A 22,891-nucleotide genomic window follows, 5' to 3' on the forward strand; every position below is an offset into this window, starting at 1 on the left:
CATCCCAGCTATGTTGCTCCAGGGTGTGAAAAATTCACACTCATGAGCAACAGACTTTAAGCTCATCTAACCCCCAGTGTAGACAGCTACTGCCCCTTGGGGAAGTGGATTAACTACAGCGACAGGTGAACGCTGCCCATTGACGTGGGAAGTGTCTACACTGAAGTGCTACAGAGGTGCAGCGTTTCTAGTGTAGACAAGCCCTCAGTCATCATTAACATCAGAATTTATCATAAAAATAAATACTTAATACCTGTAAAACACTTGCATTTTCAAAGCAGTTCACAAGCATTAACTAATCCTTACAACATCTCCTGAGGCGCATAAGTGCGACAGGCACTCCCTCATCCCTAGCAACTCTGGTTTCACTTCCTTTTTATTTGGCCTGGTCTAAACAGGTTTTTTTGTTTTTGTTTGGTACCAATTTAAATGTTAGCTATGGATGTGATTTTTTTTTTTACCCAAAATAATAAATTGGTCCAAACTGTAGTATGGATGCAATTATACCAGTATAAAGGTGTTATACTAGTATAGTGTGTTCCCCTTACCCTATTGTGAGAGCCAGCTAGTATGAGTGTACTTATACCAGCATAACTGAATCCACACTTGATTATGTTATTTTAACTATACCAGTTTAAAACCGATCTAGCTAAAACAATATAAAAACAGTGTACAGACAAGCCCTTTATTTAAATTTATAAACATCTTATAGGTACTATTCTTCAAGCTTAAAATACAGAGGGCACAAGTGAATATTTACTGATAATATGAGAAAAACTGACCCTTGCAGTATGTCCATAACATTTAATTACCTATAATTTCAGAGTTACAAACACTTCGGGAAGGGAGATTGTTCGTAACTCTGAAATGTTCATAACTCTGAACAAAATGTTATGATTGTTCTTTCAAAAGTTTACAGCTGAACATTGACTTAATACAGTTTTGACACTTTACTATGCAGAACAAAAATGATGCTTTCCCTTTATTTTTTTTTAGTAGGTTACCTTTAACACAGTACTGTACTGTTTGCTTTTTTTTTTTTTCTTTGCTGCTGCCTGATTGCATACTTCCGGTTCCAAATGAGGTGTGTAGTTGACTGGTCAGTTCGTAACTCTGGTGTTCGTAACTCTGAGGTTTTACAGTAGACACATCCAGTCCGAAGAGGCCAAAGATGGGGAAATTCTTCACTGAAAAATTAGCTCAGGCTCTCGCCCAGATGTTGCCCCTAATCTCTTATCTGTGATTGAGGGTGCTTTAAGCCCAGACTAGTAGACACAGCTGAGGGCATAGTCTTGAACTTTGGTGTTGCTTCAGCCTGGGCTGGCAACCTGTCTACTTTGCAGTGAGAATGTAGGGTAATCCAGCCTGGCTGCACAGCATTTCAACAGATGTCTCCACTTGGAAGTTGGGAATATAAAAGGATTGTTCTCACGACACTGCCATAGATGACCGCTTCATGCTAAGTCTGTGTGTGTGAGCATCCTGCAAATGAATTGATAGAGCAGACCAGTATAATATCCCATGGTTCTTTGTGGTACATCTCACCAGCAATCCATCCCAGCACATGGGCTAATACAGCATCATATGTGAATGCATATGTCTAGCATGAGTAGGGTTTTGCAGTGGGGATGCTCCACCCATGCTAGATGAATTCTTCAGTGAAGACATAACTGTAGAAGCCCCCTCATGTGAATGTCCTGCCAGTGGCTCTGTTTGTGCCTTGTGCTGTGCAATGACTAACACATTGCCAGTGTTTAATAAATAAGAAACAAACAATATACAGGAGTCTAATGATATATATTATGTATTTTCAGATACCTTCAGGAGAGATTAAAGCAACTTCAAGAGGAAGTCAACCTTCTTAAATCTAATATTTCTAAGTACAAGGTAGAGTTCTTATTATGCTGCGCGCCTCTGTTTATCGAGTTTAATTTTTTTCATTTGTTTATACACATTTTAAAAGTGTAAAATTGTTAAAATTCCATGTGCAATTACCACTTCTTCTTAACTGTAGTTTAAGACAACTAGATAATTTTAGTACTTTTATGTATTTTTTTTACATCCCCAGTCTTCCCTATAGACTTCTCAGCTGTTATATAGCATAAAGAAATAGCTGCTAGTAATATCTAGAAAGTGAAGGTGTTCTCTCAAGATCTAGGAAAAATTGCTCCTAGTTGGGGTTAGAATGTGACATGGTTCCAGATTGTTGCTAAATGGAGGATTGGTGGTGGTAGAAAATTAATGCTCTTGTGTTAGGACATTTATTATCATGCAGCTGTTCTTTTATCTCCATATTTCCCAACACCAGTACTGTTGTTTGGCAAATTTTAATGATTGGTGTATCTTCCTTGTACCTCCACTTTGAGGATAGGCTGTATGCACTCTTTTGCACAATAAATCTTCTGAACTAAATCTAGGTGCCTGAGTATTCTTCCTCTAACCCTCTGCTCCAACTTCAGTAAAAAAACACGTCCTCCATCTTTCTGCATGAGGCTTTAAGCCTATTGGTGATGCTTCTTAATTTGTTAATCACTGTTAAGCAGTCACAGCATTCCCTGCCATTCTAGTGAAGTGCAAAATTCCTCCAAAGCACTGCCACCCCCATTTCAGGCACAGACCTGAGAAACTGAGGCCACAAAGCAGGGGTGTGTGTGTGTGTATCTGATTTCTGAAGGACAGTACTTTGGGAATAACTAGGGCTCGGCTTTAGTGAGAATCATGATTTTGCTTTGAACTCTTCCTAAAAGCCAGCATTTTCTGCTGAAAGGACCTTAGAGAGAGTTTTAGTGCTCTTTTCTTTTCCCTCTTTAAGCATGTCCAAGAGAAATGTTCTGGAAGGTCAGAATTTTATCCCAGGCTGCTATTCTCCATGGAGTCTTACTGCTTTTACAAATGTATTCAACTGTTTCCAGAAATAGGAAAGTTTTAAAAACCCGGGAGAGGAGTGGAGGGGGAAATAGAAAGAATGGTAAAGGGGGATGGTGATGAGGTGCATAGATTCGTTAGGGTCCCAAAGGCTCTCTTGGCTAGTATATCCAATACTCCAGAAGGACCCCCCTCATCCAACCAGCAGTGTAGGTATAGACTCTTGCCCTAGAAGAGAAACTCCAGGATTAATATCCCCACCCTCAGATCCCTTACTCAAATGAAAATGCTTAGGCTAATGTCTGAAAAAAAATGTTTTTGTTTCCTTAGAATGCTCTAGAGAGACGGAAAAATTCAAAGATTCACAGTAGATCCAGCAGCAGTGCACTGACTGGAGTCCTTTCTGCAAAGCAAGGTACTGCATAGATGGAACATGGTGGTACAGTACCTCATTCTTTCTTCAGTGTGAACTATGAAGTTTTTCTCACATCATTTTCTTCCTAATCATCTTTTAACTTGCCAGCCAATCTCGTTTTCCTGTCAATCTGACCCCATAAATTCCCTTCCTTTGCTTCCACCTTTTTATTACATCAAGCTTAAACTTCTCCTTGCCTTCAAGGCCCAGTATAATTCTGACCCAGATGAGTCTCTTCTTGTGTCATCTCTTTTCTCTGCTAACAATGCCAACCTTGATGCTCTATTTCAGCAGTAGTACAGAGAAGGCAGGTTAAGGAAGGTGGGGCCATGTTAAGTCCAAGTTCCACTCCTGCACTTGGGAGCTACTGTGGCTTGCTTCTCCCTTCCAGGAGGAGTTCTGCGGTTTCCTTCAGGAAAAGACCAACAAAGCAATCGCCTCATCACATGCGTTTTCCCACACACACACCCTGAACAGAGGCTAAGGATCAGAAAAGATGAGGATAGGATAAGAAAAAGTAACTTTTTCCCCCCCTGGAAAATCTTGTCTCCTGCACCATGATCCTCACCCTCTCTCCAGTCACACAGGCACATACCAAACCAGCAGTACTTGTCATGACAGGTTGAAACTCATGAAGTTCGTCAGCACTGACTGCTCCATTTATGTCAGGGGTGGCCAGCCTGAGAAGGAGCCAGAATTTACCAGTGTGCATTTCCAAAGAGCCACAGTAACACGTCAGCAGCCCCTCATCAGCTCCCGCCCCCAGTGTCTCCCACCCGCCAGCAGCACTGCCGATCAGCACCTAACCCTCCATCCCTGCGCCTCCCGCCCATCGCGATCAGCTGTTTTGTGATGTGCAGGAGGCTCGGGAGGGGGAGGAGGAGGCACAAGGGCGCGGCAGACTCAGGGGAAGGGGCGGGGGCAGTGGTGTAGCCAGGTGGAGGGAACAGGGCGCGATCAAAAATAAAAAAAAAAAAGGTGCCACCTGCTGCGGTGCCTTTACTCACCTGGCAGCACTCTGGGTCTTCGGTGGCACCTTGGCGGCGCTACCTTCACGTGGTACGTGGGTCTTCGGTGGCATTTCAGCGTTTGGGTCCTTCAGTGCTGCCGAAGACACCCGGAGCGAGTGAGGGCCTGCCACCGAAGACCCAGAGTGCTGCTGGGTGAGTAAAAATTAAAAAGGAGCCAAGAAATTGACAAGGCGCCACTTGTGCTCAGTGGGGGAGTGGGCCCTGCCCCACTCCCCCCATAGCGGTTGCTGCCCCCCTAACAGGGGCCTTGGGGGAAGGAGTGGAGTGGGGCCGGGACCTGGGGCAGAGCCAGGGGTTGAGCAGTGAGCACCCTGTAGCGCACTAGAAAGTTGGCACCTGTAGCTCCAGCCCCAGAGTTGGTGCCTATGCAAGGAATCGCATATTAACTTCTGAAGAGCCATATGTGGCTCCGGAGCCACAGGTTGGTCACCCTTGGTTAATGTCCTCTTCGCCATACATTTGTACAGTTTCTAGCCACAGCAGATGACCAAATGTGATCATGCTAGTGGACTTGCTGAGCAAGGTTAATGAGTCCACAGGCTTTCTTATTGCGGAGGAAGTTTCTTATAGGCTCATGTGTGACACAATTAATGTGTGTCACATCAATCTCAAACAACCTTAGGGAATCGGTAGTTCTAAACATGAAACCTTTGTGGGCATGGTTTTTTCAGGTGGACTGAAGAAAAATATTTCTGTCCTGCCAGTGGCAGGAGATCATAGGATAGAAAAATGAGGCTCTTTCCAACTGAATAGAAATCTGTTCTTTCCAAAAGAAATATTAGCTAAGCAGAAAATGGTCTACCTATGTTTGTGCTGGCAATTGCTGTGGGACAATGATCAGCTCAAACAGCCACCATTTTTTATGACTGAGTATTATATGTCTGGGTTTGTTTTGCTGGTTGGTTTGAATAAATCTACATTCAGCTAAGTAATGAAACAAAGGCGGATTTGCTTTGTAAGTCTGACTGAGTATTTGTGTCACATTTCTGTCTGCATAAAGGTAATACTCATTTTTGTTATAACATTTTAGTCCAAGAGTTGTTATCGGAGGACCATGGTTGTAGCCTACCAGCCACGCCACAGTCCATTTCAGATCTCAAATCTTTGGCTACTGCTTTGCTGGAGACTATCCATGAGAAAAATATGGTCATACAACACCAAAGGCAAACCAACAAGTAAGTAGTATGATTTGGAATTTGGGGGAAACCAACACAGGTGTTCAAAACACTTTTTAAACTAGCATTTGATGTTTGAGCTCTTGTCTAGAAAATGGGAAGTTAAAAACAGGAAAGGGAAGGAAGGTCAGGTATCTTGTACTCCTCTTACGTGAAATGTCATTGTCGTAGGTTTGGAATAGAGTTGCTTAGCCACAGCCATGACCATCCATAATATAGCAACTTGCAGATTGGTCTTATGAGGCATAAATTGTTGGATTGTAACACTACTGTATGATTCCTATTCTGTTTTGTGATTTAATACATTTATTTATGTTGGACAGTAATCTTAACTATTGCTATCTCACATACTTGGGATTTTCTATAGCAGCCAGCATGAGAATATAGAACTGTCTTTTGACACAGTTTAAGATATTGGACTGTGTCCTTATGCAACATGAGAAAGTGGGAACTAGAAAGGAAGCATTTCTTGATTGTGTTTAGCCTTTTAGCAGCACTGACTCACTAGTGGTAATCAGAGGTAATTCAGGCTTCTCAAAGGCACATCAGGACCAGATGCCACAAACAGGCAGATATCTTTCATGAAAGGAAGACGAAATACTAAAGGAAACTGGATTGCACTAGAATAGATGATTCATTTTGAAAATTGATAACTCTAATACTTAGGCAGAATCCATAGCATAATTCTTAGAATTGGCAACAAAAACGGAGGAACAGTCTGTAGGCGTATTTAAATGCTTTGGATGAAGCAAGGGTCTGTTGAGCTGAAGGGAGGCTAATGTCACATCAGTACTAGGGAATCTGAGGAGAAATCCAGGCACCTTTCAACCTAGCTGTCTCACAAATGGGAAAGAAATGAAAATAGGCTATTTTAATATTGCCTTCACTAATCAGTCTTTACAACTGTACTGAGTGCTCATGAATAAGAACTGTAGATATCAGTTGCTAACCTGTTTCACTGGAAGGAGTTCTTTTAAAATATTATGGATTAAAATGGCTTCATCTTTGTTAGGAAGGACAAGCGGAGATGGATTAGTGATTAGTACAGAGATGGGGATGTGATAACAGACCCACTTCCCCACACTCCAGCCAGGTGAAATCAGTGTTTTTTGAGTGACTTGCCAAACACATGTTGGTACAATAGGGATTTAAAGTGTTTGCAATGGGATATACACACAACAGTTGGAAACAGCAGACAAAAACATCATTTGGCTGGAGATTTGGAACACAGAGTTGTCTTTACTGCATTCTGAACAGGGCTGTGAGCTTTGCTGCTGTTTTTGCTGCTAATCCATTTTTTGTCAAAGGCAATAAGATGAACTATGCGCATATTATAAATAAAAAGTCTTTCCTACTCTATCGTGAATCGGTGTCTACTCATTTGTCTCCACCCAATGAATTAACCCATTCCCAAAGTCCAAACCCATCTTCACCATTTGAAGGCTAGGACACAATAATTTTTCGATTTACCAGTGATGGTGTGCTTTTATGTAACAGCAGCAGCAACACGGTCATAATAGCTTTCAATTAGATAAGACATTAGGCCACTAGCCTACATTCCTTTGCCACTTGCTGTTGAAATGCAGGGCTGAGAGCTTTTTAAGGAGGCTTTGATCTCTAATCCCTTGAGCATCCTTTAACTCTTACCCTTGAGTATCCCTGCCTCCTGGTTTAACTGGTTTAAAAAGCCAGTTCCATAAAGACCAGAGAAGCTAGTGAACAGGAGCAGCTAACTGGAGTTTTGCAAGGGAACAATAGAGCCAGATACACCTGATTAACATTCTCTAAACTTAGGTTAATAAATACATCCCTGGGTTTGGAGGGGGTGGGGGGGTTGAGAAGCTGCAGGAGTAACTATAATGCTGGCACAGGTCCAGCAGCAGAATGGGGGGATATCCAGTTTGATGCACTGGATGCAGCATGGATGATTACCTGCTTTGTGGACAGGTGGCATATGTGTGCACTGAGTGCACATATGTCATGGCCCTCAGAGACTGAATACAGGCTCTTGAGCTGAGAGTGGCTGAACTGGATGGGCTAAGGGGGACAGAGATACATAGCTGAGACTTTCCGGGACACAGTCGAGCAGTCCCGCTCCCAGTCTAACAGCCTCTATGCTGTTGAGGATGAATGTCTTTGGGAAGGAGAACATAAAACTGGAGTGAAGAGAAATGATCCCATATCCCTAAATGATTCTCATCCTTGACCAGGAGATGACCAGGAGAACCGCATGGTGAATTGCCTGCCTGGTGCAGAGGTGACAGATCTCTTGAGACATCTAGACAGACTTATGTGCAGTGCTGGGGAGGAGCCGATGGTCGTAGTACATGTAGGTACCAATGACATAAAGAAAGGTAGGAGACAGGTTCTGGAGGCCAAATTTAAGCTGCTAGGTAAGAGGTTAAAGTGCAAGACTTCCATGGTAGCATTCTTTGAAATGCACAAAGCCAGTTAAGCAGAACCGTAGGATCTCAATGTGTGGATGAGACAATGGTGTAGAGAGAAGGGATTTATTAGGAATTAGGGAACCTTTTGGGAAAGGAGGAGTCTATACAGGAAGGATGGGCTCCACCTAAACCAAACAGATTGCTGGCATGTAAAATTAGAAAGGTGGTAGAGGAGTTTTTAAACTAAGGGCTGGGGAAAGCCAGTAGGTGCAGAGGAACACACGATTCAGACAGACATCCCTTAGCAGAGGCTGTATTAACAGGAATTCTCTGTAGCTTAGTAAAGAGGAGAGGATAGAATTTGATAAAGTACAGGGAGGAACTAAAGAGAACAGTCAAATGAAAGAGTCCCATTCAATTATATCTCATGAAGGCAGACAATAAATATTGACAAATGTTATAAGTGCTTGTGTACAAATGCTAGAAGTCTAAATACTAAGATGTGTGAACTTGAGTACCTGGTATTAATTGAGGTTATTGAGCTAAGAGGCATCAGAGAAACTTGGTGGAATGATAATCAATAGGACACTATAATACCAGGTACAAAATATATAGGAATGTCAGAGTAGGTTGTGCTAGTGGAAAAGTGGCAAAACAGAGTCAAAAATAGCAAAAATCTTAATTGAATCAAACTGTACCATAGAATCTCTGTGGATTGAAACTCCAGGCTTGAATAATAAGAATATAGCAATAGGGATATACTACTGACCAAGGATGGTGATCATGATTGTGAAATTCTCAGGGAGATTAGAGAGTCTATAAAATAGAAAAATTAATAATAATGGTGGATTTCAGCTATCCTCATGTTCACTGGGTACATGTCACCTCAGAATGGGATGCAAACAGACACTTTTAATGACTGCTTCTTGGAGCAGCTGATCCTGGAACTGACAAATAGAGTACAAGCTCTGGTCCAAGAGATGGATGTAGCTGAACCGCTTGGTAGTAGCAACCATAATGTGATTAAATTTAACATCCTTTTTGGGGGGGAATACTAAGCCCAGCACAATAGCATTTAACTTCTAAAAGAGGAACTACGCAAAAAAATGAGAAAGCTAGTTAAACAAAAACTAAAAGGAACAGTCACAAGAGTGAAATGCCTGCAAGCTGCAGGGAAGCATTTTAAAAACACCATAATAGAGGGTCAAACCAAATGTCTACCCCAAATTAAAAAGAACTGAGGCCCAAAAAAGTGTCATAGTGGCTAAACCGTGTAAAAGAAGTGGTTAGAGACAAAGACTACGTCTACACTACCCGCCGTATCGGCGGGTAGCGATCGATTTTTCAGGGATTGATATATCGCGTCTCATCTAGACGCGATATATCGATCCCCGAACGCGCTTCTATCGATTCCGGAACTCCACCGCCACGAACGGCGGTGGCGGCGTCGACATGGAGAGCCCCGGACATCGATCCCGCGCCGTGAGGACGGGTAAGTTATCGATATAAGATACTTCGACTTCAGCTACGTTATTCAAGTAGCTGAAGTTGCGTATCTTATATCGATTTTTCCCCTTAGTGTAGACCAGCCCAAAAAGACCTCTTTTAAAAATTGGAAGTCAAATCCAGCTGAGGAAAATGGAAATGAGCATAAAATCTGGCAAGTCAAGTGTAAAAATATTATGAGTCAGGCCAAGAAAGAATTTGAAGAGTAGCTAGCAAAAGAATTAAAGCAGAAATAGGAAGCCCACTAAACAATCAGTGGGTCCACTGGACCATCAAAGGAGCACTCAAGGAAGAAAAGGCCATTGCGAAGAAGCTAAATGAATTATTTGGATCAGTCTTCATTACACAGGATGCAAGGAAGATTCCCACACCTGAGCCATTCTTTCAGTGACAAACCTGAGGAATTCTTCCAGATTGAGGTGTCAGTACAGCATGTTTTGGAGCAAATTGATAAATTAAACAGCAATAAGTCACCAGGGCCAGATGATATTCACCCAAGAGTTATAATGGAATTCAAATATAAAATTAGAGAACTATTTACTATGGTATGTAACCTATCACTTAAATCAGCTTCTGTGATAGATGACTGGAGGGTAGCTAATGTGACCTCAATTTTTAAAAAGTCTCCAGAGGCAATCCTGGCAATTACAGGCCAGTAAGCCTAACTTCAGTACCAGGCAAACTGTAGTAAAGAACAGAATTATCAGACACACAGATGAACACAATTTGTTGGGGAAGAGTCAGCATGGCTTTATGTAAAGGGAAATCATGCCTCACCAATCTTTTAGAATTATTTGAGAGTCAACAAGCATGTGGGTAAGGGTGATCCAGTGGATATGCTTGAACATTCAGAAAGCCTTTGAGAGGTCCCTCACCAAAGGCTCTTAAGCAAAGTAAGTAGCCATGGGATAAGAGAGAAGGTCCTCTCTGGGATCGATAATTGATTAAAAGAAAGGAAACGAAGGATAGGAATAAATAGTCAGTTTTCAGAGTAGAGAGAGGTAAATAGCAGTGTCCCCCAGGGATCTGTATGGGACCTGTGCTGTTAAACATTCATAAATTATCTGGAAAAAGGGGTAAATAGTGAGATGGCAAAATTTGCAAATGATACAAAATTACTTGATAAGTCCAAGGCAGACAGTGAAGAGTTGCAAAGGAGCCTTGTGGCAGGGCGATGACTCCTGCTGGTTGTCCAGGGAATTAGCACTCCAGCCTCCAGAGCGCCCTCTGCAGGCTAGCTGATGTCTCACCTGCTGCTGGCCCCCGTGTCCCTCCCAGACCCCGGTGCCCTTTGCTCAGGGGTTCTGCCCACCGCAGCACCCCTTCACTCTGGGTCTCCCCTCCCAGGGGAACCCCCAACCCCCCTATCCCCACCTTGCCTCAGTGGCTACTGCCAGTCATCATCTAACCCCTGCTCCCTGGAGCAAACTGCAGTTTGTAAACCACTCATCATTGGCAAGGGGGATTGGACCAGCTGCCTCTGCTTATCTCTGGGCTGCCCCTCTGCAGTGCCAGTACCCTTTGTGGGCTCTTAACTCAGCCTGCAGCCTGGGGGCTTTGCTAGGCTGGAGCTCCCTCTGCCCTTCCCCAGCACTGCTCCACCCTAGGTACCCTCCTCAGCTTCCCAGGCAGCCAGGTCCTTCTCTCTCTAGGGAGCTAGAGAGAGTGTGTCTGTTTTTAGCTTCTGGCCACAGCCCTTTTATAAGGGCCAGCTGGGCCCTGACTAAGCTGACCACAGCTGTGGCTGCTTTCCCAATCAGCCTCGCTTTCCCCTGCTGCAGCCCTCTCCAGGGCTGCTTTATCCCCTTCAGACAGGAGTGGGGTGACCACCCCATTACAAGCCTCATGAAACTGGGCAACTGAATTTCATCTCACATGTTATGTTGATAAATGCAAAGTAACGCACATTGGAAAACATAATCCCAAGTATACACACAAAATGATGGGGTCTGAATTAGATGTTGCCACGCAAGAAAGAGATCTTGGAATCATCGCGGACAGTTTTGTGAAAACATCTGCTCAGTGTGCATTGGCAGTCAAAAAAAAGCCTAACAATGTTAGCAACCATTAGGAATAGGATAGATAATAAAATGGTAAATATCTTAATGCCACTATATAAATCCATGGTACACCCTCATCTTGTATACAGCAGTTCTATTAGCCCCATCTCAAAAAACATATTAGGAAATCAAAAGGTACAGAGAAGAGCAACAAAAATTATTAAGGTTGTGGAACAATTTCCATATGAGGCGAGATTAAAAAGGTTGGTACTGTTCAGCTTAAAAAAGAGACAATTGTGGGTGGAATATGATAGAAATCTATAAGATCATGAATGGTGCAGAGAAAAGTGAATAAGGAACTGTGATTTACGTCTTCACTTAACACAAGAAGTAGGGGTCTCCAATGAAATTAATAGGCAGCAGGTTTAAAACAAAACGGGCAGTGGCACAAACCTGGGTCGTGGTGGCTCTTTTGATATGTTGATAGTATCTCTAGCAGCCCCCATCCCTGCTACGAATGCACCTCCCTCCCCTTCCCTGGCCAAACTGCCTGGAGAGGAGGGGAGACCATCATGCCAAGGAGTCTCTTCTGCTGTTAACAATGACTCAGAGATCAAACTGTGACTCCTTGCCTTTAGCAGTATGCCCCACCTCTGCAGCACTTGCTCCTGTGCTGAACTTGCACATACTGTATATGAAGGCTCTTCCCACCCTCCTGAGCAATCGTGGTGTGTTCCCCTTCCCCCCGCCCCCCCAAGAGCTTGTTGGAAGCTGCTGTCTGCCTTGCAAATGTAATCACTGGCATAGGTGCCAACTTTTCCTGGCGCCGGTGGGTGTTCAACCCCCCCACCATCACCGACCCTGGCCCCCCCGACTCCGCCCCTGCCCTGTCCCCATTCCAACCCCATCTCCAAAGTCCCCGCCCCAACTCTGCCCCCTCCCTGCCCCATTGGACTCCTTCCCCAAATCCCCGCCCTGGCCCCACCTCTTTCCTGAGCGCACCCTGTCCCCCTCCTTCCTCTCAGCACTTGGGCAAGCACTGGGAACTAGGGGGAAAAGCGAGGGCACGGCGCACTCAGGGGAGGAAGCAGAGGTGAAGGTGAGCTGGGGCAAGGGGGTGGGGCGGGGAGTTTGGCTTCTGGTGCGTCCTGAGCACCCACCAATTTTTCCCCGTGGGTGCTCCTGCTCCAGAGCACCCACAGAGTCGGTGCCTCTGATCACTGGGCACCCAGGGAGACCATTAAGAGTGAGTCTCAAAGTTAACTAGGAAGGAAATGTATAAAATAAAAATGCTGATTGGCTCAGATTTCATTGAAGTTAGAGATGAGAAAACAGTTTGGTCACTGCGTGTGTGCCTGTGCCAGGGCATGAATGCTCCCACTGGCACATGACCTAATGTGTTGTCACTCTTGGTATGTCTATACTGCAGTAAAATAGACGTGGCTGGCCCCTGTTGACTGACTCAGGCTGCAGGGCTATAAAATAGCAGTATAGACAGCCCAAGGCCCGATTTGTTTACACTGTAATTCTATAGCATTGCAGCCTGAGCCCAAGGAGCCCAAGTCAGCTGACCCAGGCCAGCTGTGGGTGTTTTATTCTAGTGTAGACACACCCTTTGGGGCTAAGTATCTCAGTTGATGGGCTTGTATTACTACCCCGTCCCCATTCACTTCACTCCTGTCCTGATATTTATCATAAATGTTCCCTCACAGTATTTCTTTCATAGTAAATCTAAGATGTACTGGAAATGTATTTGGGACTTCTGTTTTGGGAGAGGCACAGGTAAGCATCCAAATATTGTTAAATCTGAACTTTTACAGGGGTTGCCCATCACTGTTAGTGAAACAAAAGATAAACAAGTTAATATGTATGTGCTGTGACTGTGGAGAGTGTATCCACAACCATGCAAACACCTGTGGGTGGAATAAATTCCTGTGACAATGAGTCTTCTCTTTCTCAGCTGATATGTCATGTTCTTTTTTCAGAATTCTAGGTAATCGGGTGGCAGAATTGGAGAAGAAGTTGAGAACTTTGGAAATTTCTGGTTTGTGGAGTCTTCCAGGTTTGTAGAAATTCAGAAAAACATAACATAAAAATGGCCATTCTGGGTCAGACCAGTGGTCCATCTAGCCCAGTATCGTGTCTTCCTTCAGTGGTCAATGCCAGATCCTTCAGAGGGAATGAACAGAAACTGGCGATTATTGAGTGATCTATTCCCAGTTGTCCAATCCCAACTTCTGGCAGTCAGAGGGCTGGGGATACTCAGAGCATGGGGTTGCATCCCTGACCATCTTGGCTAATAGCCATTAATGGACCTAACCTCCATGAACTTATCTAATTCTCTTTTTGAACCCATCCCCTGTCAATGAGTTCCGCAAGTTGACTGTGTGTTGTGTGAAGAAGTACTTCCTTTTGTTGATTTTTAAACCTGCTACCTATTGATTTCATTGAGTTACCCTTGCTGCTTCTGTTACGTGCAGGGGTAAATAACTTTCTTCATGCCATTTGTGATTTTATAGATCTCTGTCGTACCCCATAATAGTCTCTTTTCTAAGCTGAACAGTCCCAGTCTTTTGTTAATCTTTCATATGGAAAGCTGTTCCATCCCCCTAATAATATTTGTTGCCTTTCTTTGTACTTCGTTCAGTTCTAATATATCTCTTTAGAGCTGGGGCAACCAGAACTCTATGCAGTATTCAAGGTGTGGGTGTACCATGGATTTATATAGATGCATCAATATTTTCTGTCTTATCTATCCCTTTTCTAATGGTTCCAAACATTTGATGACCCTTTTCTTTTTTGCCTGCCACTGAACATTGAGCAGGTGTTTTCAGAGAACTGTGCATGATGACTCCAATATCTTTTTTTTTTTGAGCGATATCAATTTAGACTCCATCATTTTGTATGTATAGTTGGGATTATGTTTTCCAATGCGCATTACTTTGCATTTATCAACGTTGAATTTTATCTGCTATTTTATTGGCCCATCACTCAGTTTTGGGAGATCCCTTGCATTATTAAGTGTTTGGTTGTCTGTTTCCATATGAGGATTTCAATGTACACTTTGTGAGAAACTTGTTAAAAATATAGCCAAGTTTCAGTGGCTAGTGATTTTGAAAAGATGAATGTTCAACACTTTTTGGGAAAATCCAGTTTAAAGTGTGTCAAGTTAGAAACCCAAAATCACTAGTCACTTGTGAAAATGCTGGATTTACACACATTTTTAATCAGAATATAGTAGATAGCAGAAAAATACCCTTTGGCGAATGCAAGAAACAGTCGAACTATCACTGTGGGTTGTAGCTGAAAAATATTAACAATCTGATTTAAATGTTAATATAAAATCATACAACTTAAGATATTGGAGCCAGGTTTTTTTCAACATGTTTTATTTATTAATTTTAGTGAAAGGTGCATTGTTTGGATTACGTTCATTTTTGGTTATTTTTCTCTCATTACACCTAATTGTTTCTCCTTTAATCATCTTTCTTCTTGATGTTCACACCACTAAGTTATGTTTGTGGTAACAATTTCCCATTGCTACCATTAGAGGTACCTACACTAATGTAGACAAGGTTCCAGGTGTTATAAGCTATATCATTTAGGTCTAACCTCACCAAAAAACAGCTGATATTTAGCAATGTATCTGAAGAGTCCTAGTGACAAATCTCTCCAGTTCCACTCCTGATGTTAGTTTTAACTCAAATCCTCTTAATGCAAGATGCAGATAAAATAATTATCTTGAGTCACACTAATAAAGTTTTACATTCTAATTGAAATTTAATGTTGCCTGGGTATTTAACATATTGGCATTCTACTTTGTTTAAAAAATGTTGTTCAGTGAAATTCATAGTTAATAAATGCAATGTTTGGTCTTTGCAGAAATGTATAAAAATAAATAAAAAGTAGAATAAATGAAATGCTGAGAGCTTGCTCCATTGTTAGTCTATTTAGGTAAGACATCCAATTAATATTAATACAATAACTGTCTCTTTTCTTCCTTTCTTTTGCTGCCTGAAGGCCTGAGCTACAATGTCTCAGTGGGATTTGGGAGTAGGTTCTACTTGACATGTATATTTTTAGTAACTAATTTTAGCAGTGCGTTAAATATTGTCACAACATGTAAATAAATGGAAATGTTATCTGAACATTTTTATGTTTGTCAGATTAAGATGTTCAAGTGAGTGAGTTAGATGTCCACAAGGGAAATAGAGACTACTGCACAAGACAATTCTTTTAAATTGGGAAAAATGATGATAAAGGATGATACTCAATAGTTGTAACTGAATTTTACACTAGATTGTGACTTGCATCAAACAGTGAGGTTTATTTCTTTGTTTAACCAGAGAAGCAGTAAATTAAGATTGCACTTTTGTTTCCAAGTGTGATCAAGCTCAGAGATATCAAATATGAGTCTTGTGACACCCAGTGGGATCACAAACACTTTTTCAGATGGTTACAACTGGCCTCTGCTCTGTAAAATACCATCTCCTATCAGTACTGTGAGAACTATCATAAGAATTTTGGCTTGAGTGAAGGGTGAGAGCACCTGCTCTGATTGATGCTAGAAGAATGATTCTCAGAAGAAAACATCACTTGATTTACAGTGAGTTGAACTTTTTGTCATTGGAAAGCTTTGCCAGTGAGAGCTGACTTTGAATCATACTTGTGAAACAGACACATCATTCTAGTTGAATAAATTTCAGGTTCCTAAAAGCAGAATGAGTATTGCTTCCTAAACATCGCCAGCAATAGACTATCTATTTACTTAGCCTAGCACCATGCCACCTATTTACAAATAGAAATAGCCTTAACATTCACTCTTTGCCAGCCTGTAGGAAAAATGGTTTGATAGTTTATAGGTTCTTTAGTTGGTTGGTTTTTGTTGGCTTGCATGTAGGGGAGAAAAACTGGGAAAGCGAAATCAAATAAATGAATTTTGTGTTTGAAAGTGGTGAGGTCCACAGTTGTCGTCTTTTGTCAGGGGTGAGTGGGTCTCAATCCTGCAAAATTTCTCTTTCACATTTCAGAGTCTCCCTTATTGGCTGATGGTTTCATTGTTCAGTCACGAGAGATCATGGTTGTGTTGGGAGAGGTCTTGGGGGTGGATTTGTTCTGATCTCATTTACATAAGTTTGTCTCTGCTGAGGGTAGAGCAAAGATGGGGTTTCAGTATCCTGGTAGCATTTCAATCTTTTATTGGTTGCCTAGATACCATGGTGATTGTTGCATTAGAAATGTGTATGTCACCCCACTTCTTAGACTTTGGTGTAATTGGGCACTTTACATCAGCAATTGGTTTATAAACTATTGTGCTCTCAAAAACCAATTCCCAGCGCAAAAGGATTAAGTTGAGTCCAAGAACAGTTCTCTTGCTTTTCTTTGTATGATCACAGGAAATGCTCCAGATGGCTTTTGTTACTCAGCAGCCACCCACTTAAAACATGCATCTCCTCAACTGGCCTATCTCCAGAGGGAGTGATGTATTTAGTTTTGAGGCAGTTATGTTTGAACTTCTTTGAGCGGATATTTAAAGGGAGGTGAAAACTTGACGGAATTTACAAGACTCCATTTGAGAACAGCATATTCCTCTAAAGAAAGGAGGAAACAAACTTATGTTGTCATGTATAGCTCTCTTGTTTGCCTGCTTATTTTCAGCCCTGTACATTTTTAACCAGAAATCCCTCCCCCTCCCCCAAAAGCTCCCGAAATTGAGGATGTGCTTTCCAGCAGCTATATGTGGAGAAGAATAACATACAGAAGTGAGCTAGTTCCAAGCACTCAATCAAAATTACGTTTGTTAGCCCCACGTGTACCATGCTTCACAGAATATGGGGCAGCAGTATTCAAACCTCCAACTTACAAGGACGTGAATCACTGTTACGATGTATGAATAAGGCTGCGAGTTTGTCACGGAAGTCACGGCTTCCTGGGTCAGCAGCAGCAGTTTGGATGTGTGGGAGGAGGCTTAGGGCTAGGGGCAAGGGTCTGGAGGATACAGGAGGGGGACGACACGATTACCTGGGGTGGGGCCCCCCTGCAGCTCCTAGGCGGTAGAGGAGCACAGTCTGCACGCTGCACACTGCTGGCACCCACAGGCCCCGCCCCTGCAGCTCCCATTGGCTGTGGTTCCCAGACAATGGGACCTGCGGCAGCCGGCGCTTGTGGTGGGAGCAGCGGAGGAGCTCCTGCCTGGGCCCCTGTCTTTGCTGCCTAGGAGCTGCAGGGACGCAGAGCCAGGTAGGAAGCCTCCACCAGACTCCCCTTTCCCCCAGTACAAGCGGGGGGTCCTGGATCACCTCCCCCAGCACCCGCGGCACCCCTGGGGCATGCACACCCCCAGAGCAACCCCACCCAAGTTTTACTTAGGGCAGGTATTTTTAGTAAAAGTCATGGACAGGTCACGGGCCTGTGAATTTTTGTTTACAGCCTGTGACCTGTCCTTGACTTTTACAAAAAATACCTGTGTCTAATGTATGAATAAGGCTCGTTAGGCAGGTCAGACAGCATTGCTTAGATGATGATGATGATCTGACTATTTTGTGGAACCAGTTGGCTTCAAAGGGGATGGCAAAAGTTATAAAAGTGAATGTGTTTACTGGGTAACAGCTGGTTGGAAGTCAAATTGCTTTGGTGTTTGTACTGGAAGCCACAAGCATCCCAGCTCAGGCTTTACTTTTCTGAATCTGATATGCTGTGCAAGGTGCTCAGAATAAACAACTCCGCTGGCTCCCATTCTGTCTAGGAAGAGACAGTTCTGTTTATTTAAATATCTCCACAGACCTGCTCCATCCTGTGTCATAAACCTTTCATGTCATTACTCCCAACCACCTCTGTTCATCTAGCCCTGCCCATCTCTCCATACAGTTACCGCTGTTGTAGAGAAAAGCCTTGACCCCTTCAGCTTGTGCCATTTGGAACAGCCCTTAGGTTTGTTCTGCCTCATCAGCTGCCCACCTTCAGTTTTCAGCTGAAAACTTGTCCCTTTCCTTTCCATTATAGTTTCGCTCACTCGGCTATCTAACTCCATAATTTTATTATTTGCTATAGAAGATGCAGAGTTCAAATGCAAATTATGTTTAAGTTGGAATTCTGATCTTGATCCAGTCAAAACTTCTCCAGCATTATTATTTTATGTGTATTACTGTAACACACAGACCCCAGCAAGGTCAGATCTCTGTTGTGTTAGACACTGAACAGACATGTGGAAGCATGGTTACAGCCACATTTTTCAAAAGCGACAAGACGTTTTGGGATCCCAACTTGACATCTGAAGTAAGGGACCTGACTTAAAGGGAGGGTCCTCAGAACTTCCTGAATAGCAGACTCCATAAGGTGTTTACAGACTGGACACCCAAAAATTGAGGACCCCAAAATCACTAGTCCCCCTTTAAAATCATAGCTTTTGACACTGATGTAAGACAACATGCAGAGTATACTCAAACAAATTTAGTAATACAAACGTGTCATCTTATTTGTTTAATGAAGACAAGCAGAGCAGTAGCAATAGTCTGAGCAGAACATCTGTCTAGACCTTATTTATTAGCTGGCAGTGTTCTATAGGCCTCACAGAAACTTGCAAAATTATATCCACAGTGGAACTGGGAAATTACACCCTTTTGCTCTGACATGGAACCAAACCTCTTAGAAATGGATTTTGGTCCATGGATTAAAATCCCCAAGCCCTCCTTTTTCTTGCAATATTACTGTTTGTGTTTACTGCCTATCTCATTATTTATACTAATACTATAAGCCTTTGGGGGATACAATTTATATAAAAAATGGGGTACAAAATTGCATTTGTAATATTGAGGGTACAGCAGTGAAAGCTGAATGTAGAGGGTAAAAGGACAGAGTGAAATGTTTTTTGGCGTGGTGTGCTCCTAGAGTCTAGATGTAAATGATCTCTGCATTAGTGTAACACTTTAATCTAAAAATAATACTTTCTGCATCACTTCTAATATGATCTGATTACAGCAGAATACAGCAGCAGCTGGTCGTCTTTCAGCAAATTAGAGAACTGCCCTTTAACCAGTAGTGTTAGTAGAAATGAGTGTCTGCTTTTTGTATTTGGCTAGTGCACTTCAGCTGCAGTACATTGGTATTTTGTTCTGCAGAAAAAATCATTTTAAGAGATACTTTACATATCACTCTACTTTTTTTTTTTGGTAAGGGCAGAAAAAGTCAGTTAAATTGCAAGATGTTTTTAAACAAAACCAGACTCTTTGGTGATCACTCATTACAATCAGTTACTGAATCTTTCCAATACTTTTCTTCATTTCAGGTGGAAAAGATACTATAACATTCAGTGACCCAACCCTGCCTGTTCTACAGAGGTCAAGATCGCCATTGCTAACATTTGCTGACAAGCCACAACAGAATCAAGCACAGAGGCATGAAGGTGAGCATGTAGGACAGAGATGGTTCGACACTACACATCTTATCAAATACAGGAAAAGTAAAAGCCAAGGTTTCATGCCAGTATAGCAGAAGGTAAAGATTCTGTGATCACAAACATTAAGTAAATCAATCATAACCAAAGTGGGGGATCATCTCAGTTTGAACAGGCATGGAGGGACTGATAAATGACTGTATAGTGACTTGCACAGTGCTAGAGGTCAGGTTTTAGCAGCTCAAAGGAATTTTGCAACATAGCTGTATGCCATAGGAAAGCAACACATTGTACCTGTGCAAAGCTGGCTCCCTCCTGTTCTCCTCCCCTCTCCCCTTTACAGTGCATGGTAGGAAAGCAGACTATGGAACTAGCTTAGCACTCTCCTGCATTAGACCTGATCTACAGATGAAAGGCTTCCTGATTGTGCCTGGCAAATTGAAATAAACCCCTGCTGTTGAGCAATTGATTCTTCTTTTATATTCATGCATGGATTTTGTTAAAATCTTTTCCCAATCACAGGCTCCAAGATCTTTCCTTAAAAGTCCAGCTCAGCTCTATTTGATACTAAGAGCAGGCTAATATTTTAATGAAAACACGACTTTTCTTTAGTTTTTCTTAGTGGACAGGGAATAGATTTTTTTTTTTGACTATCGCATTTGGATAAGCTATTTAATGGCTATAAAATTTTTGGCATGCCCAGATCTTATTCAGTCAGCCATGAAGCATTGTAAATGCTTTGATATTAGTTCCTCAAATTAAATAGATCGTGGCTTCATTTTGACTTTATTATCCATGTTACCAGATGATTGACAGCAGTTGATCACTTTGTCTTGATCAGCTGATTTTTACTGTGCTGAAAATAGAAAATTAAATCATATTTAACCACTTCTTCATTGAATATATACATAACTTACAGATAGTAATTTTCATTTTAAATAATCATTGGGTTCTAATTAAATCTTGACTCTTTGAAAGTGTTTAGTTGATATCATTATATTAACTTATTTGTCACTGTGTGCAGGGCTGGTAGCACTGCCTACTACGAAGGTTGCACAACACTTCCCATTATAAGACCCTGCATTCACTTGCATGTAACTTTGCTGAACTCCAGCCATTTGGGTTGAAATTTTCCATGCTGGGTGTCTGTCTCAGCCTGAATTGTTTTTAGGGTTTTTTGTTTTTGTTTTTTAAATTTCAGCCAAAACAGTTTTAGCTGTTTCTGAGGACAAAGATCACCACTCCTCTACTGTAAGCAAATACTTGCAAAACACATTCCCCTCTAGTAGTCCACAGTGAGGATGACAATCTACTACTGCTGTCAGTTACTCTGATAGCTCAAGTAACAGAGGCCCGTGTGGTGCAACCTAGTTTGGTCCCCTTGTGCAGATGCACTATGATGCTGTCTTTAATTGCATAATGTGTTCTTTCTGAATTGTTTTTGTATCGTTTATATTCAGTGTTTGGATTTTGTTGTAATGATACACTTAAAATGTTAAAATATATTTTTTTTCTGCCCCTGCCTTGTCTTATGCTGCTGTCAAAGCATGTTATTCAGGTGAAATGTTGCAGGGTTAATTATATAACTTCATTATTGGAGAAAGGCTTATGGAAAGAGAAATGGATCTTAACGCTTAAAAGTGGCATTTTCTTGGCCTATTACTGATCTCTTGTGGCCGGAAATTCTACAACCCTGGGCCTTTACGTGGAAAAAGAGTTTTGTCCTAGGCTCCATCCGCTATAATGTCCCTCTTTATCACTGCTGTCAGAGTTATGTAAGAGAGGCTGTCTCTGAAATAACTAGACCCTATCCAGTAAGAACTTCCCAATGTTCTGATTGGTTCTGTTCTTTGAAGTGAGTCCAGAATGGGATAGTTAAGTTGCGCTCTGATCAATCTTTTACCATGGTGGTGGGGCACTAGTATTTCACTAGCTAGATCATCTTCTGCATGGCTTTCTTGGTCAATGCCTCATGCATATAAATTCATATAATGTACACTAGCATGACGCTGTCCCATTTCTCTCTTAGCAAAACAGAAGGGAAAAGAAGATGAAATTTATGCTGTTTCAACAGAGTTGACAGTTCCAGAGGAAGCTGCTACGGTCTACAACAATTCCCAAGCAAACATAAATAACAGTAACCAAACTAAGCCTTTTCATCCCTCATTACCCAAGGTTCCTTCTGAGGAGGAAGAAATAAACAGTCTTGGAAGTGAAATAATTAAATTGACAGAAGAACAGGCAGCTGCAGAACTGGAAGGGAGCAGAACAGAAAGTCTACCGGAGGGCCGGAGTACAATGGACCAATCAGAACTTAGCAGCTCATCCAAGGAAGAGTCCCCCTTATCCAGCCCTGACCCATTTGACCCTGTGGAGCCATCAAACTCCAAGAATGAGCATGCAGCTGAAAATTGGGTCCTGAAAGACCATGAGGAAACCTCAGAGAATGAATGTGAAAATGTAAATAAGAGAGAGGGTGGAAATGGCAACACACTGGACACTGAAGACACAGAAGGATGTGGAGAACTAACTGTTTCAACCTCTGACTTAAGCAACATCTCCAGTAGTCCCCCTGAACCTGAGTGTGACAAATCATCTGATCCTGCTGAATGCTCTGAATATTTGGATAACAGCATGGCTTGTGGTATGAAATCCAAGATCTCAAGTTTCTCCCTTTCATCCTCTTACAGTGGAAGCTGTACTGCCATGAATACGGATAGTCACTGAATTAATCTGCCATAGAATTGGGTTTTTTACGTCGGTCTGTCAGCATTTGTCCATTAAAAAGATGTTTTTTTCTATTAACATTGACTCTGCTTAACCAAAATAATGTAAATACATAAAATGGGTAGAACTTGAAAATGATGGGGGGCAGGGTTAATGATGGCTCTGGTGTTTATAGTGATTGAAGTTTCTAGAGAGACTGACATAGTTGAGAAAAATGGGGCCAAGAGACTCACCATTATCCTTTATCATGTCAAGTCCTAGCTGGGTCTCCATAGCATGTATGTTCTTGTCCAATGCACAATGCCTACTGGTATGTATTTTAAGGGTTTCAAATGGCTATTTTCAGCAGATGAAAATTTGAAATGATAAACTAAAAAGGATCTAACGGTAACA

At 42.1% G+C, this 22,891-nt stretch overlaps 1 protein-coding gene across 6 annotated transcripts in view; it reads left to right on the plus strand.

Moving 5' to 3' along the window:
• Positions 1-22,889, plus strand: part of CCDC149 (coiled-coil domain containing 149) — a 90,124-nt gene extending 67,235 nt beyond the window's left edge. For all 6 annotated transcript variants that reach the window (XM_039542087.1, XM_039542090.1, XM_039542089.1 and 3 more), the window contains 6 exons: positions 1,815-1,887; positions 3,196-3,280; positions 5,342-5,486; positions 13,365-13,441; positions 19,664-19,780; positions 21,801-22,889. In XM_039542087.1, coding sequence (XP_039398021.1) covers positions 1,815-1,887; positions 3,196-3,280; positions 5,342-5,486; positions 13,365-13,441; positions 19,664-19,780; positions 21,801-22,498 — 1,195 coding nt within the window. In that variant the 3' untranslated portion in view covers positions 22,499-22,889. The remainder of the gene's footprint in view (positions 1-1,814; positions 1,888-3,195; positions 3,281-5,341; positions 5,487-13,364; positions 13,442-19,663; positions 19,781-21,800) is intronic.
• Positions 22,890-22,891: the final 2 nt, after the last annotated feature.

This window comes from Mauremys reevesii, linkage group 5 (genome assembly GCF_016161935.1).
Source record: "Mauremys reevesii isolate NIE-2019 linkage group 5, ASM1616193v1, whole genome shotgun sequence".
NCBI classification, from domain to species: domain Eukaryota; kingdom Metazoa; phylum Chordata; order Testudines; family Geoemydidae; genus Mauremys; species Mauremys reevesii.